General features: G+C 59.3%; 1 protein-coding gene across 2 annotated transcripts in view; it reads left to right on the forward strand.

The window, feature by feature from the left end:
• The first annotated feature begins 363 nt into the window (after positions 1-363).
• The window catches only part of LOC139240632 (GRIP1-associated protein 1-like), a 30,887-nt gene continuing 14,234 nt past the window's right edge, over positions 364-17,016 (forward strand). For both annotated transcript variants that reach the window (XM_070869198.1, XM_070869199.1), the window contains exons 1-6: positions 364-440; positions 1,674-1,769; positions 3,671-3,727; positions 7,836-7,935; positions 12,380-12,501; positions 13,660-13,776. In XM_070869198.1, coding sequence (XP_070725299.1) covers positions 366-440; positions 1,674-1,769; positions 3,671-3,727; positions 7,836-7,935; positions 12,380-12,501; positions 13,660-13,776 — 567 coding nt within the window. In that variant the 5' untranslated portion in view covers positions 364-365. The remainder of the gene's footprint in view (positions 441-1,673; positions 1,770-3,670; positions 3,728-7,835; positions 7,936-12,379; positions 12,502-13,659; positions 13,777-17,016) is intronic.

The raw sequence follows: 17,016 nt of genomic DNA on the forward strand, positions 1-17,016 counted from the left end.
AGGGACAGAACGGTCTCCTCCTGTCCCTAATGTAACAGGCTCGAGGGGCTGAACGGCCTCCTCCTGTCCCTAATGTAACAGGCTCGAGGGGCTGAACGGCCTCCTCCTGTCCCTAATGTAACAGGCTCGAGGGGCTGAACGGCCTCCTCCTGTCCCTAATGTAACAGGCTCGAGGGGCTGAATGGCCTCCTCCTGTCCCTAATGTAACAGGCTCGAGGGGCTGAACGGCCTCCTCCTGTCCCTAATGTAACAGGCTCGAGGGGCTGAACAGCCTCCTCCTGTTCCTTGTGAACTTTAGTGCGATGTTTGCTTTGGGAGAACTGCTGTGTAAACACAAGATTCCCTTAATTCCTACTCTGCAGGAGATGATTGACAAGAAGCAGCAGGAACACGAGGAGAATGTGAAGCGGTTGGGGGAGGAACACGCTGCGGAGATCCAGGTACGCGCTTGACCGGTGCCCGGAGGCTCCCACTAGTGCGTGGTGCTTCGGATATATTCTCTCTCCAGACCCTTACTTCGCCATCTCCCTGACTCTCGCCGGGGTCCGGGTTTCGCCCAGCCGAAAGCCTGTGGGATATTTGACCATGGTGTGCATTGCCGCTGAAGCCGGGCCTCCGATTCCGTCCTCCCGCCTTCCAGCCGAAGTCACAGAAGGACTTTGTGTGCGCTGTGCCATGTGGTCGAATAGCTTGTCCACACAGTGCGGGGCTCCCTCAGTACCGCCCCTCCGACAGTGCGGGGCTCCCTCAGTACCGCCCCTCCGACAGTGCGGGGCTCCCTCAGTACTGCCCCTCTGACAGTGCGGGGCTCCCTCAGTACTGCCCCTCTGACAGTGCGGCACTCCCTCAGTACTGCCCCTCCGACAGTGCGGCGCTCCCTCAGTACCGCCCCTCCGACAGTGCCCCTCAGTACTAACCCTCCGACAGTGCGGCACTCCCTCAGTACTGACCCTCCGACAGTGCGGCACTCCCTCAGTACTGCCCCTCCGACAGTGCCTCTCAGTACTAACCCTCCGACAGTGCGGCACTCCCTCAGTACTGACCCTCCGACAGTGCGGCACTCCCTCAGTAGTGACCCTCCGACAGTGCAGCACTCCCTCAGTACTGCCCCTCCGACAGTGCGGCACTCCCTCAGTACCGCCCCTCCGACAGTGCGGCACTCCCTCAGTACTGCCCCTCCGACAGTGCCCCTCAGTACTAACCCTCCGACAGTGCGGCACTCCCTCAGTACTGACCCTCCGACAGTGCGGCACTCCCTCAGTACTGCCCCTCCGACAGTGCGGCACTCCCTCAGTACCGCCCCTCCGACAGTGCGGCACTCCCTCAGTACTGCCCCTCCGACAGTGCCCCTCAGTACTAACCCTCCGACAGTGCGGCACTCCCTCAGTACTGCCCCTCCGACAGTGCGGCACTCCCTCAGTACCGTACTGAGGGAGCCCCGCACTGTCGGAGGGGCGGTACTGAGGGAGTGCCGCACTGTCGGAGGGGCGGTACTGAGGGAGCCCCGCTCTGGTCCTTTATCACATTGCAGCCTGCGGCATGCACTTGGGACCGATCCGTTCGGTGCTCCGCAAAGGTTTCCCGATGGCGGGTTTGTCCAAGCGCTCGCCCGGCCTGCTGTTCTCCCCACGGCTGATTGATTGATTGTTTCCTTCCCCCTGCCCCCCCGACAGGCCAAGGAGCGGGACACCCAGACCGTGCGAGAGGAGCTGTCTCGCACAGAGTCCGAGCGGGAGCAGCACGGGGAGACCATCGTCAAACTGCGCCAGGTAAGGTTGGGGCAGGCACCCCTGTCCCCAGTCACCCTGCCCAGTGACCCCTGACGGGCAGTGGGTACAGAGTGCGGACACGCCGCTGACCAGGTACTCGCCAGGCGTGGGCCCGTCGTGCCGCGGGGCAAGCGGCCCCCCGCACATCGTGGCAGCCGCCGCGAGAGTTGCCGCCTTTGTGGCGGCAGAGAACTTTCTGATCCCTTCGGGGCCCTCCGGGAACCAGGCAGCAATTCATAGAATCAAATTAATGGCACAGCAGGAGGCCATTCGGCCCATCGTGTCCGCCTCGCGCCGGCCGACCAAGAGCCATCCCGGCCTCATCCCACTTTCCCGCTCTGGGTCCGTAGCCCTGTGGGTTACGGCACTTCGAGCACACGTCCAAATGTGGTGTGGGTTTCTGCCTCTACCTCCCTTTCAGGCAGTGAGTTCCCCCCCAGACCCCCACCACCCTCTGGGTGAAGACATTTCCCCTCAAACCCCCTCTAAACCTCCCCCCCAATTACTTTCAACCTCTGCCCCCTGGTTGTTGACCCCTCTGCCAAGGGGAACAGGTCTGTCCTATCCACTCTATCCAGGCCCCTCCTCATTTTATACACCTCAATCAGGTCTCCCCTCAGCCTCCTCTGTTCCAAAGAAAACAACACCAGTCTCTCCAATCTTTCCCCATCGCTAAAATTCTCCAGTCCAGGCAACATCCTCGCAAAGCCCCTCGAGCCTGTTACATTAGGAACAGGAGGAGGCCGTTCAGCCCCTCGAGCCTGTTACATTAGGGACAGGAGGAGGCCGTTCAGCCCCTCGAGCCTGTTCCGCCATTCGAGCAGATCATGGCTGATCTGTACCTTACCGCCTTGGTTTTGTTAAGGAGACATTCTAGATTGGGAAATTTATCTGCGGACGTTTTCCCAGTGCTGGAACCTCCTCCCGACCCGGATCATTAACCCTTTTCCAGCCGTGACAGTCCGCTTATTGAAACGTATCAGATTCTGAGGGGGCTGGACAGGGTAGATGCAGAGAGGATGTTTTCCCCTCGTGGGGGAATCTAGAACTAGGGGGCACATAGTCTCAGAATAAGGGGTCGCCTACTTAGGATGGAGATGAGGAGGAATTTCTTCTGGTGAATCTGTGGAATTCTCTGCCCCAGAGAGCTGTGGGGGGCTGGGTCATTGAAAAGACTGATTCCCGGGATGGCAGGACTGACATATGAAGAAAGACTGGATCGACTGGGTTTATATTCACTGGGATTTCGAAGGATGAGAGGGGATCTCATCGAAACGTTTAAAATTCTGACAGGACTGGACAGGTTAGATGCAGGGAGAATGTTCCCGATGTTGGGGAAGTCCAGAACCAGGGGTCACACAGTCTAAGGATAAGGGGTAAGCCATTTAGGACCGAGATGAGGAGAAACTTCTTCACCCAGAGAATTGTGAACCTGTGGAATTCTCTACCACAGAGAGTTGTTGGGGCCAGTTCGTTAGATATATTCAAGAGGGAGTTAGATGTGGCCCTTACGGCTAAAGGGATCAAGGGGTATGGAGAGAAAGCAGGAATGGGGTACTGAGGTGAATGATCAGCCATGATCATATTGATTGGTGGTGCAGGCTCGAAGGGCCGAATGGCCTACTCCTGCACCTATTTTCTATGTTCCTATTTAAGGTGGAGATAGACAGATGAGGGAGTCGAGGGTTATGGGGAGCGGGCGGGGAAGTGGAGTTGAGGCCAGAATCAGATCAGCCGCGATCGTATTGAATGGCGGAGCAGGCTCGAGGGGCCGAATGGCCGACTGCTGCTCGTTATGTTCTTGTCGAGCGTGTCGAGGATCGGGGTTCTTGAGGAAGTGGGGTGCAGCACTGACCGCTATCCGACTCCCACTTTTCCCCTTTTTCCCCCCCCCCCTCCAGGAAGTCAAGGACACTGTGGACGGTCAGCGGATTCTGGAGAAGAAGGGGAGTTCCGCGGTAAGCAGGATTCGGGAGGTGGGAGGACGTGCTCTCGGGCAGGGGGCGGGGGGGAGAGAAAGAAGGGACAGGTTCGTTCGAACTCTGAACCCTGCCAGCTCCGGGCCAGTAACCGAGGGGAGCGCTGGGGAGGGTGCCGTCCTGGCCAATGTTCCCCCGCCCACCCCCCGCCCACCCCTGCCCCCGCTCTTTCCCCACAGCCCGGCACATTTTCCCCCTTCAAGTATTTATTCAATTCCCCGTGTGAAAGTTGCTATTGAATCTGCCCCCTCAGTACCACCCCTCCGACAGCGCGGAGCTCCCTCATTACTGCCCCTCCGACAGTACGGCACTCCCTCAGTACCACCCCTCCGACAGTGCGGCTCTCCCTCAGTACCGCCCCTCCGACAGTGCGGCACTCCCTCAGTACCGCCCCTCCGACAGTGCGGCGCTCCCTCAGTACTGCCCCTCCGACAGTGCGGCGCTCCCTCAGTACCGCCCTTCCGACAGTGCGGCGCTCCCTCAGTACCGCCCCTCCGACAGTGCGGCGCTCCCTCAGTACCGCCCCTCCGACAGTGCGGCGCTCCCTCAGTACTGCCCCTCCGACAGTGCGGCACTCCCTCAGTACCGCCCCTCCGACAGTGCGGCACTCCCTCAGTACCACCCCTCCGACAGTGCGGCGCTCCCTCAGTACCGCCCCTCCGACAGCGCGGCACTCCCTCAGTACCGCCCCTCTGACAGTGCGGGGCTCCCTCAGTACCGCCCCTCCGACAGTGCGGGGCTCCCTCAGTACTGCCCCTCCGACAGTGCGGCACTCCCTCAGTACCGCCCCTCCGACAGTGCGGCACTCCCTCAGTACTGCCCCTCCGACAGTGCGGCACTCCCTCAGTACCGCCCCTCCGACAGTGCGGCACTCCCTCAGTACCGCCCCTCCGACAGCGCGGCACTCCCTCAGTACCGCCCCTCCAACAGCGCAGTACGGCGCTCCCTCAGTACCGCCCCTCCGACAGCACGGGGCTCCCTCAGTACTGCCCCTCCGACAGTGCGGCACTCCCTCAGTACCTCCCGTCCGACAGTGCGGCGCTCCCTCAGTACCGCCCCTCCGACAGTGAGGCACTCCCTCAGTACTGCCCCTCCGACAGTGCGGCGCTCCCTCAGTACTGCCCCTCCGACAGTGCGGGGCTCCCTCAGTACTGCCCCTCCGACAGTGCGGCACTCCCTCAGTACTGCCCCTCCGACAGTGCGGTGCTCCCTCAGTACTGACCCTCCGACAGTGAGGCACTCCCTCAGTACTGCCCCTCCGACAGTGCGGTGCTCCCTCAGTACCGCCCCTCCGACAGTGAGGCACTCCCTCAGTACTGCCCCTCCGACAGTGCGGCACTCCCTCAGTACCGCCCCTCCGACAGTGAGGCGCTCCCTCAGTACTGCCCCTCCGACAGTGCGGCGCTCCCTCAGTACTGCCCCTCCGACAGTGCGGCACTCCCTCAGTACTGCCCCTCCGACAGTGCGGCACTCCCTCAGTACTGACCCTCCGACAGTGCGGCGCTCCCTCAGTACTGCCCCTCCGACAGTGCGGCACTCCCTCAGTACTGCCCCTCCGACAGTGCGGGGCTCCCTCAGTACTGCCCCTCCGACAGTGCGGCGCTCCCTCAGTACTGCCCCTCCGACAGTGCGGCACTCCCTCAGTACCGCCCCTCCGACAGTGAGGCGCTCCCTCAGTACTGCCCCTCCGACAGTGCGGCGCTCCCTCAGTACTGCCCCTCCGACAGTGCGGCACTCCCTCAGTACTGCCCCTCCGACAGTGCGGCACTCCCTCAGTACTGACCCTCCGACAGTGCGGCGCTCCCTCAGTACTGCCCCTCCGACAGTGCGGCACTCCCTCAGTACTGCCCCTCCGACAGTGCGGGGCTCCCTCAGTACTGCCCCTCCGACAGTGCGGCGCTCCCTCAGTACTGCCCCTCCGACAGTGCGGCACTCCCTCAGTACTGCCCCTCCGACAGTGCGGGGCTCCCTCAGTACCGCCCCTCCGACAGTGCGGGGCTCCCTCAGTACCGCCCCTCCGACAGTGCGGGGCTCCCTCAGTACCGCCCCTCCGACAGTGCGGGGCTCCCTCAGTACTGCCCCTCCGACAGTGCGGCGCTCCCTCAGTACTGCCCCTCCGACAGTGCGGCGCTCCCCTTCAGGTATTGATCCAATCCCCAGTTTGAAAGTTACGATTGAATCTGCTCCCACCGAGCTTTCAGGCAGCGCGTTCCCGATCACAACAACTCGCTGCGTAAAAACATTCTCCCCATCTCCCCCTCTGGTTCCATCGCCGATTATCGTCAATCTGTGTCCCTCTGGTTCCCCGACCCTCCTGCCCCCCGGGGAACAGGTTCTCCCGATCCACTCGATCAAAACCCCCTCGTGATTTTGAACACCTCTGTCAAATCTCCCCTTCACCCTTCTCTGCTGCAAGGAGAACAACCCCAGCTTTTCTCCCCGGTTAGTGTCAGCAGCAGTCTGTGCCCGTCGCTCGACACACCAGAGATAAACACAGCGGTTGAGGTGGCTCCGGCCAGGGGAGGTAACTCCGTTGACCGGTGCGACCACAAGCCCCACCAGCAGGAAGGCTCCCTCGCCAACCCGGTGAAGCTGTTGATTGCCGCTGGCGGGTGGAGGCACGCTGGATTCTGCCTCCGCTCCCCCGGGCGGCGGCGGGGGGGGGAAACATGGGCTGTCAGCTGATCGGCGAGGCCCTCCCCAGTCGAATAGCCCCGTGCGCGCCTGAACCAGAGAGTGGCCGCTGGGACCCGTGTTTCCTGCTGGTTTGTTTTAGAATTCTGGATTGGATGAGCAACTCATCCTGGGGGAGTGTGGGTGTGTCTGGCGGGGGGCGGGGAGTGTGGGTGTGTCTGGGGGGGGCGGGGAGAGTGGGTGTGTCTGGGGGTGGGGGGGGAGTATTAGTGTGTCTGGGGGGAGTATTGGTGTCTGGGGGCGGGGGGGGAGGAGTATTCGTGTGTCTGGGGGGGAGGGGGAGTATTGGTGTGTCTGGGGGGAGGGGGAGTATTGGTGTGTCTGGGGGGGGGGTGGGGGGGAGTATTGGTGTGTCTGGGGGGAGGGGGAGTATTGGTGTGTCTGAGGGGGGGAGGGGAGGAGTATTGGTGTGTGGGGGGGGTGGGGGGGAGTATTGGTGTGTCTGGGGGGAGGGGGAGTATTGGTGTGTCTGGGGGGGAGGGGGAGTATTGGTGTGTCTGGGGGGGGTGGGGGTGGGGGGGAGTATTGGTGTGTCTGGGGGGGAGGGGGAGTATTGGTGTGTCTGGGGGGAGAGGGGGGAGTATTGGTGTGTCTGGGGGGAGAGGGGGGGAGTATTGGTGTGTCTGGGGGGGAGGGGAGGAGTATTGGTGTGTCTGGGGGGAGAGGGGGGGGAGTATTGGTGTGTCTGGGGGGGAGGGGGAGTATTGGTGTGTCTGTGGCGGGGGGGTGGGGGGGAGTATTGGTGTGTCTGGGGGGGAGGGGGAGTATTGGTGTGTCTGGGGGGGAGGGGGAGTATTGGTGTGTCTGGGGGAGAGGGGGGAGTATTGGTGTGTCTGGGGGAGAGGGGGGAGTATTGGTGTGTCTGGGGGGAGAGGGGGGGAGTATTGGTGTGTCTGGGGGGAGGGGGAGTATTGGTGTGTCTGGGGGGGAGGGGGAGTATTGGTGTGTCTGTGGGGGGGGGTGGGGGGGAGTATTGGTGTGTCTGGGGGGGAGGGGGAGTATTGGTGTGTCTGGGGGGAGAGGGGGGAGTATTGGTGTGTCTGGGGGGGTGGGAGGGGAGAGAGAGTGGGTGCGTCTGGCTGGGGAGGGGGAGGGCGAGTGCAGGAGCACGTGCGTGCCCTGTGGGAGGACGAACGTGGGGACATGGAGTGCGGACTGGATCTGGCTTGGCTGTGATTCCCCCGCAGTCGAACAGCCGTCCCGCATTGTGCCGACTGTGTCAGTGTGCGAGAGCAGGTGGTGGAGGAATGTTGTATTGTGAGGAGTGGGGGGGCACTGTGCCCGGTTCAGTGGGCATGGAGCGGGTACTGAGGGGGGCTCTAACCCCCGCGGATTCCACGCACCCTCTCTGTCTCTGTCTCTGACCCTGACCCTCGGGATGTTCTGTTTCCAGCTGAAGGACCTGAAGAGGCAGCTGCACCTGGAGCGCAAGAGGGCCGACAAGCTGCAGGAGCGGCTGCAGGAGATCCTCACCAACACCAAGTCCCGCACAGGTAGTGTCGCTGGGTCACGCGCCGGGGGAGGGGAGGGGAGGGCGTTGGCCATCCTTGCCGGGTCTTGGGGAGGGGCAGGTGAAGGGGTTAATTCCCTCTGGGATCAGACTGTGTACGTTGGTTTCCTTCTCTCTCTCTCTGTCTCTCTCTCTGTCTCTCTCTCTGGCTCTCTGTCTCTCTGTCTCTCTCTCTCTCTCTCTCTTTGTCTCTCACTCTCTCTCTCTCTCTCTCTCTGTCTCTGTCTCTGTCTCTCTCTCTCTCTCTCTTTCTCTCTCTGTCTCTCTCTCTCTCTCTCTCTCTCTCTGTGTCTCTCTCTCTCTCTCTCTCTCTGTCTCTCTCTCTCTCTCTCTCTCTCTCTGTGTCTCTCTCTCTCTCTCTCTCTCTCTCTGTCTCTCTCTCTCTCTCTCTCTCTGTCTCTGTCTCTCTCTCTCTCTGCTCTCTCTGTCTCTCTCTCTGTCTCTCTCTCTGTCTCTCTCTCTCTCTGTCTCTCTCTCTCTCTCTCCCTCTCTCCCTCTCTCTCTCTGTCTCTCTCTCTGTCTCTCTCTCTGTCTCTCTCTCTGTCTCTCTCTCTGTCTCTCTCTCTGTCTCTCTCTCTGTCTCTCTCTCTGTCTCTCTCTCTGTCTCTCTCTCTCTCTCTCTCTCTGTCTCTCTCTCTGTCTCTGTCTCTGTCTCTCTGTCTCTGTCTCTGTCTCTGTCTCTCTCTCTCGCTCTCTCTCTCTCTCTGTCTCTGTCTCTGTCTCTGTCTCTCTCTGTCTCTGTCTGTCTCTCTCTCTCTCTGTCTCTCGCTCTCTGTCTCTCGCTCTCTGTCTCTCTCTCTCTGTCTCTCTCTCTCTCCCTGTCTCTCTCTCTCTCTCTCTCTCTCTGGGGAAGATTGGGATGAAGGGGTTAACCCGAGCAGGAGTGCAGCTTTGCAGAAGCTGGGTCCTGCCCCTGAGCTGCCAGCGGCTTGCGCCCGGCCCATCCATCACCCACAGTGTGTGCGGATGTCTCCGATCATTACCCATTAGTTTCAATACTGGCAATTATGGAAAACTCGATCTGCTCACCACATCCTCCCCCTGCCTTTGACGCAAGCCATCACCTTGAGCTCAGGCCACTCAGCTGTTGCAGGCCCGCTGTGGGAGGGGGCAGAGGTGGCCTTGAGCTTGGGGGGAGGTGGTGGGGGGGAGAAGGGGGGAGACTGCGTGCCCCTTGCCTCCGTGCAATCGGTATCTGGCCTCCTGCCCTTGTTCCTGCTCCTGGCTAATGCGAGCTTGGAGATAAAGTGGCAGCTATGTAAGCCTCTCTCGCGGATCAATGGTTGGCTCCACAGTTGTCATTATCGCAAGGAGGATGGAGAATAAAAACAGGGCAGTCCTGCTACAACTGTACAGGGCATTGGTGAGGCCACACCTGGAGTACTGCGTGCAGTTCTGGTCTCCGTATTTAAGGAGGGATACACTTGCATTGGAGGCAGTTCAGAGAAGGTTCACTCGGTCGATTCCGGGGATGAGGGGGTTATCTTATGAGGAAAGGTTGAGCAGGTTGGGCCTGTACCCATTGGAGTTTAGAAGAATGAGAGGTGATCTGATCAAAACGTATCAGATTCTGAGGGGGACTGGACAGGGTAGATGCAGAGAGGATGTTTCCCCCTCGTGGGGGAATCTAGAATTAGGGGGCACGGTCTCAAAATAAGGGGTCGCCCATTTAAGAGGGGGATGAGGAGGAATTTCTTCTGGTGAATCTGTGGAATTCTCTGCCCCAGAGAGCTGTGGGGGCTGGGTCATTGAATATATTTAAGGTGGAGATAGACAGATTTTTGAGCGGTAAGGGAGTGAAGGGGCGGGCGGGGAAGTGGAGCTGAGCCCATGATCAGATCATCGTCATCATCAGACACAGCCCCTCGGGATCGAGGAAGACTTGCTTCCACTCTTAACATGAGTCCTTAGGTGGCTGAACAGCCCAATACGGGAGCCACAGTCCCTGTCACAGGTGGGACAGACAGTGGTTGAGGGAAGGGGAGGGTGGGACTGGTTTGCCGCACGCTCCTTCCGCTGCCTGCGCTTGGTTTCTGCACGCTCTCGGCGACGAGACTCGAGGTGCTCAGCGCCCCTCCCGGATGCACTCCCTCCACTTAGGGCGGACTGGTCTTTGGGCCCAGGGACTCCCAGGTGTCGGTGGGGGATGTTGCACTTTATCAGGGAGGCTTTGAGGGTGGTCCCTTGTAACGTTCCCTCTGCCCACCTTTGGCTCGTTTGCCCGTGAAGGAGTTCCGAGTCGAGCGCTTGGCTTTGGGGAGTCTGGTGTCTGGGGGACATGCGGACAACGTGGCCCTCCTCGAGGCTGGTCTGATCCCTACCGTAAACCGAGGAGGGGGCCAGGGGAGTCAGGAAATAACTGAGGGAGCACCTTCAAACACCCACGCCCCCACCTTCCCCTCCCCCACTGCCTGCCTGTCCATTCACGGAATTTTTCCCGAGTTGGCACATTCTGTCAGTGTTGACGGCTCTAATTGTGAATAAATAACGCTTAGCGCTGCACTTTACTCCCTCGCTAATTGCACTCCCTCCCGTCATCTCGCTCCATCTTCCCCGCACCCAACCGCTTGCCAGTTTCAACCTCCACTAACGCAGTCAAACGTCCCGAGGGGCGTAAATCAGAAACCGACCACGTGCAAGGAGACAGGTGGACTCCATTTTACAATTCTCATTCTCGTCTTCGAATCCCTCCATGGCCTCCTCGCCCCTCCCTACCTCTGTAACCCCCTCCAGCCCCGACACCCCTCCCTATCTCTGAAACCTCCTCCAGCCCCCTACACCCCTCCCTATCTCTGTAACCCCCTCCAGCCCCTACACCCCTCCCTATCTCTGTAACCCCCTCCAGCCCCGACACCCCTCCCTATCTCTGTAACCCCCTCCAGCCCCCTACACCCATCCCTATCTCTGTAACCCCCTCCAGCCCCTACACCCCTCCCTATCTCTGTAACCCCCTCCAGCCCCCTACACCCATCCCTATCTCTGTAACCCCCTCCAGCCCCTACACCCATCCCTATCTCTGTAACCTCCTCCAGCCCCTACACCCCTCCCTATCTCTGTAACCTCCTCCAGCCCCCTACACCCCTCCCTATCTCTGTAACCTCCTCCAGCAACTACACCCCTCCCTATCTCTGTAACCTCCTCCAGCCCCTACACCCATCCCTATCTCTGTAACCTCCTCCAGCCCCGACACCCCTCCCTATCTCTGTAACCTCCTCCAGCCCCGACACCCCTCCCTATCTCTGTAACCCCCTCCAGCCCCCTACACCCCTCCCTATCTCTGTAACCCCCTCCAGCCCTCTACACCCCTCCCTAACTCTGTAACCCCCTCCAGCCCTCTACACCCCTCCCTAACTCTGTAACCCCCTCCAGCCCTCTACACCCCTCCCTAACTCTGTAACCCCTCCAGCCTCTACACCCCTCCCTATCTCTGTAACCCCCTCCAGCCCCTACACCCCTCCCTATCTCTGTAACCTCCTCCAGCCCCTACACCCCTCCCTAACTCTGTAACCTCTTCCAGCCCCTACACCCCTCCCTATCTCTGTAACCTCCTCCAGCCCCTACACCCCTCCCTAACTCTGTAACCTCCTACAACCCTCCGTGATCTCTGCGCTCCTCCAATTCTGGCACTTGCCCATCCCCCGATTTCCATCACTCCACCATCGGTGGCCGTGCCTTCTGCTGCCTGGGCCCCAAGCTCTGGAACTCCCTCCCTAAACCTCTCCGCCTCTCTCTCTCCACCTTTCACGACGCTCCTTAAAACCTACTTCTGACCCAGCTATTGGTCAATTTTGAATTTGTTCGGGTGATGGGGGCGTCACTGGCAAGGCCCGAGTTACCCTCGGCTGTGGTGATCCAAGGTCCACTATTGGAAGAAGAGCAGGGGGGAGTTCTCCCCGGTGTCCTGGGGCCGATATTTATCCCTCGACCAACATCACTAAAACAGACGCTCCGGGCCATTATCACATCGCTGTGTGTGGGAGCTTGCTGTGCGCCAATTGGCGTTTCCCACAGTTACAACAGTGAGCGCCCTCCGATAGTACTTCACTGGCTGTGAGGCGCTTTGAGATGTCCGATGGTCGGGACAGGTGCTATATAAATTGCAAGGAGCCGAAATTGCCCGTTTTATAAGAGCCATTGACGGGTCGGGAAGCACGGATCACTTAGTCGGGCTGGAGAGGCCGACGTTTGAGAAGTTACCTCTCACCGACTGGGGCTGAACCCCTTTCCACCCCGTGGGGAATTCCCCCCCCGCCCCGGAAGCTGTTGGTAGCCTAAGCGCCACGCCAGCTCTTAAAGGGGAGGGCGCTCTGCCGGCCGCCATTTTAAATGACCGCACTGTAACAGCACTCGATTGGCTGTCGAGCGCTTTGCGACGTCCGGTGGTCGTGGAAGGCGCTATAGAAATGCAATTCTTTCTTTCCCTTCAGGGCTGGAGGACCTGGTCCTGGCGGAGATCAGCTCCCCGTGCCGAGCCCAGACCGGGGACAGCAGCAGTATCTCGTCCTACAGCTACCGCGAGGCCATGAAGGAGGGAGCGTCCGGCAACAAGGTGAGCGACTGGGGGCGGGCGCGAGGAACCCGCTGAACTGGGCCCTGTACCCCCGCACTGTCGGAGGGGCGGTACTGAGGGAGCGCCGCACTGTCGGAGGGGCGGTACTGAGGGAGCCCCGCACTGTCGGAGGGGCGGTACTGAGGGAGTGCCGCACTGTCGGAGGGGCGGTACTGAGGGAGCCCCGCACTGTCGGAGGGGCGGTACTGAGGGAGCGCCGCACTGTCGGAGGGGCGGTACTGAGGGAGTGTCGCACTGTCGGAGGGGCGGTACTGAGGGAGCGCCGCACTGTCAGAGGGGCGGTACTGAGGGAGCCCCGCACTGTCGGAGGGGCGGTACTGAGGGAGCGCCGCACTGTCGGAGGGGCGGTACTGAGGGAGCGCCGCACTGTCGGAGGGGCGGTACTGAGGGAGCCCCGCACTGTCGGAGGGGCGGTACTGAGGGAGCGCCGCACTGTCGGAGGGGCGGTACTGAGGGAGCCCCGCACTGTCGGAGGGGCGGTACTGAGGGAGTGCCGCACTGTCGGAGGGGCGGTACTGAGGGAGCCCCGCACTGTCGGAGGGGCGGTACTGAGGGAGCGCCGCACTGTCGGAGGGGCGGTACTGAGGGAGTGTCGCACTGTCGGAGGGGCGGTACTGAGGGAGCGCCGCACTGTCAGAGGGGCGGTACTGAGGGAGTGCCGCACTGTCGGAGGGGCGGTACTGAGGGAGCGCCGCACTGTCGGAGGGGCGGTACTGAGGGAGTGCCGCACTGTCGGAGGGGCGGTACTGAGGGAGTGCCGCACTGTCGGAGGGGCAGTACTGAGGGAGCGCCGCACTGTCGGAGGGGCGGTACTGAGGGAGCTCCGCAGTGTTGGAGGGTGTTACTGAGGGAGCCCCGCACTGTCGGAGGGTGTTACTGAGGGGAGGTGAATCTCTGGAATTCTCTGCCCCAGAGGGCAGTGGAGGCTCAGTCGTTGAGTATATTCAAGGCTGAGATCGGTAGATTTTTGGACTCGAGGGGAATCGAGGGATCGGGCGGGAAAGTGGAGTTGAGGTCGAAGATCAGCCGCGATCGTATTAAATGGCGGAGCGGGCTCGAGGGGCCGAATGGCGGACTCCTGTTCCTGATGTTCTGTTCCTCACTGCTCTCGCTCCCTCTCTCCCTCTCTCCCTCCAGTCTAACACAGGAAGCCCACAGTCCCAGCGACCAGCCGACCTCTCGGACGACGAGATTTCTGACCTGTTCCAGCGTTTGGCGGAGGTACAGCAGGAGAAATGGATGTTGGAGGAAAAGGTACGGGGGTTCGTGGGGTCACGGGGCTGGGGGGCGGAGATGGGGTCGCGGGAGCAATACGTATCCAGTACTATAACCCCTACCCCGGATTACCAATCTGCCTGTGTGTCTCTGTCTCTCTCTCTCTCTCTGTGTCTCTCTCTCTCTCTCTCTCTCCGTGTCTCTCTGTCGTGTCTCTCTGTCGTGTCTCTCTCTGTCGTGTCTCTCTCTGTCGTGTCTCTCTCTGTCGTGTCTCTCTCTGTCGTCTCTCTCTCTGTCGTCTCTCTCTCTGTCGTCTCTCTCTCTGTCGTCTCTCTCTCTGTCGTCTCTCTCTCTGTCGTCTCTCTCTCTGTCGTCTCTCTCTCTGTCGTCTCTCTCTCTGTCGTCTCTCTCTCTGTCGTCTCTCTCTCTCTCTGTCTCTCTGTCGTGTCTCTCTCTGTCGTGTCTCTCTCTGTGTCTCTCTGTCGTGTCTCTCTCTGTCGTGTCTCTCTCTGTCGTGTCTCTCTCTGTCGTGTCTCTCTCTGTCGTGTCTCTCTCTGTCGTGTCTCTCTCTGTCGTGTCTCTCTCTGTCGTGTCTCTCTCTGTCGTGTCTCTCTCTGTCGTGTCTCTCTCTGTCGTGTCTCTCTCTGTCGTGTCTCTCTCTGTCCTCTCTCTCTCTGTCGTGTCTCTCTCTGTCGTGTCTCTCTCTCTGTCGTGTCTCTCTCTCTGTCGTGTCTCTCTCTGTCGTGTCTCTCTCTCTGTCGTCTCTCTCTCTGTCGTCTCTCTCTCTGTCGTCTCTCTCTCTGTCGTCTCTCTCTCTGTCGTCTCTCTCTCTGTCGTCTCTCTCTCTGTCGTCTCTCTCTCTGTCGTGTCTCTCTCTGTCGTGTCTCTCTCTGTCGTGTCTCTCTCTGTCGTGTCTCTCTCTGTCGTCTCTCTCTCTGTCGTGTCTCTCTCTGTCGTGTCTCTCTCTGTCGTGTCTCTCTCTGTGTCTCTCTGTCGTGTCTCTCTCTGTCGTGTCTCTCTCTGTCGTGTCTCTCTCTGTCGTCTCTCTCTCTGTCGTCTCTCTCTCTGTCGTCTCTCTCTCTGTCGTCTCTCTCTCTGTCGTCTCTCTCTCTGTCGTCTCTCTCTCTGTCGTGTCTCTCTGTCGTGTCTCTCTCTGTCGTGTCTCTCTCTGTCGTGTCTCTCTGTCGTCTCTCTCTCTGTCGTCTCTCTCTCTGTCGTGTCTCTCTCTGTCGTCTCTCTCTCTGTCGTCTCTCTCTCTGTCGTCTCTCTCTCTGTCCTCTCTCTCTCTGTCCTCTCTCTCTCTGTCGTGTCTCTCTCTGTCGTGTCTCTCTGTCGTGTCTCTCTCTCTGTCGTGTCTCTCTCTCTGTCGTCTCTCTCTCTGTCGTCTCTCTCTCTGTCGTCTCTCTCTCTGTCGTCTCTCTCTCTGTCGTCTCTCTCTCTGTCGTCTCTCTCTCTGTCGTCTCTCTCTCTGTCGTCTCTCTCTCTGTAGTGTCTCTCTCTGTAGTGTCTCTCTCTGTAGTGTCTCTCTCTGTCGTCTCTCTCTGTCGTCTCTCTCTCTGTCGTCTCTCTCTCTGTCGTCTCTCTCTCTGTCGTCTCTCTCTCTGTCGTCTCTCTCTCTGTCGTGTCTCTCTCTGTCGTCTCTCTCTCTGTCGTCTCTCTCTCTGTCGTCTCTCTCTCTGTCGTCTCTCTCTCTGTCGTCTCTCTCTCTGTCGTCTCTCTCTCTGTCGTCTCTCTCTCTGTCGTCTCTCTCTCTGTAGTGTCTCTCTCTGTAGTGTCTCTCTCTGTAGTGTCTCTCTCTGTCGTCTCTCTCTGTCGTCTCTCTCTCTGTCGTCTCTCTCTCTGTCGTCTCTCTCTCTGTCGTCTCTCTCTCTGTCGTCTCTCTCTCTGTCGTCTCTCTCTCTGTCGTCTCTCTCTCTGTCGTCTCTCTCTCTGTCGTCTCTCTCTCTGTCGTCTCTCTCTGTCGTCTCTCTCTCTGTCGTCTCTCTCTCTGTCGTCTCTCTCTCTGTCGTCTCTCTCTCTGTCGTCTCTCTCTCTGTCGTCTCTCTCTCTGTCGTCTCTCTCTCTGTCGTCTCTCTCTCTGTAGTGTCTCTCTCTGTAGTGTCTCTCTCTGTAGTGTCTCTCTCTGTCGTCTCTCTCTGTCGTCTCTCTCTCTGTCGTCTCTCTCTCTGTCGTCTCTCTCTCTGTCGTCTCTCTCTCTGTCGTCTCTCTCTCTGTCGTGTCTCTCTCTGTCGTCTCTCTCTCTGTCGTCTCTCTCTCTGTCGTCTCTCTCTCTGTCGTCTCTCTCTCTGTCGTCTCTCTCTCTGTCGTCTCTCTCTCTGTCGTCTCTCTCTCTGTCGTCTCTCTCTCTGTCGTCTCTCTCTCTGTCGTCTCTCTCTCTGTAGTGTCTCTCTCTGTAGTGTCTCTCTCTGTAGTGTCTCTCTCTGTCGTCTCTCTCTGTCGTCTCTCTCTCTGTCGTCTCTCTCTCTGTCGTCTCTCTCTCTGTCGTCTCTCTCTCTGTCGTCTCTCTCTCTGTCGTGTCTCTCTCTGTCGTCTCTCTCTCTGTCGTCTCTCTCTCTGTCGTCTCTCTCTCTGTCGTCTCTCTCTCTGTCGTCTCTCTCTCTGTAGTGTCTCTCTCTGTAGTGTCTCTCTCTGTAGTGTCTCTCTCTGTCGTGTCTCTCTCTGTCGTCTCTCTCTCTGTCGTCTCTCTCTCTGTCGTCTCTCTCTCTGTAGTGTCTCTCTCTGTAGTGTCTCTCTCTGTAGTGTCTCTCTCTGTAGTGTCTCTCTCTGTCGTCTCTCTCTCTGTCGTCTCTCTCTCTGCCGTCTCTCTCTCTGTCGTCTCTCTCTCTGTCGTCTCTCTCTCTGTAGTGTCTCTCTCTGTAGTGTCTCTCTCTGTAGTGTCTCTCTCTGTCGTGTCTCTCTCTGTCGTCTCTCTCTCTGTCGTCTCTCTCTCTGTCGTCTCTCTCTCTGTAGTGTCTCTCTCTGTAGTGTCTCTCTCTGTAGTGTCTCTCTCTGTAGTGTCTCTCTCTGTCGTCTCTCTCTCTGCCGTCTCTCTCTCTGCCGTCTCTCTCTCTGTCGTCTCTCTCTCTGTCGTCTCTCTCTCTGTCGTCTCTCTCTCTGTCGTCTCTCTCTCTGTCGTCTCTCTCTCTGCCGTCTCTCTCTCTGCCGTCTCTCTCTCTGTCGTCTCTCTCTCTGTCGTCTCTCTCTCTGTCGTCTCTCTCTCTGTCGTCTCTCTCTCTGTCGTCTCTCTCTCTGTCGTCTCTCTCTCTGTCGTCTCTCTCTCTGTCGTCTCTCTCTCTGTCG

The sequence above is a fragment of the Pristiophorus japonicus genome, chromosome 32 (genome assembly GCF_044704955.1).
Source record: "Pristiophorus japonicus isolate sPriJap1 chromosome 32, sPriJap1.hap1, whole genome shotgun sequence".
In the NCBI taxonomy this organism is placed as follows: Eukaryota; Metazoa; Chordata; class Chondrichthyes; family Pristiophoridae; genus Pristiophorus; species Pristiophorus japonicus.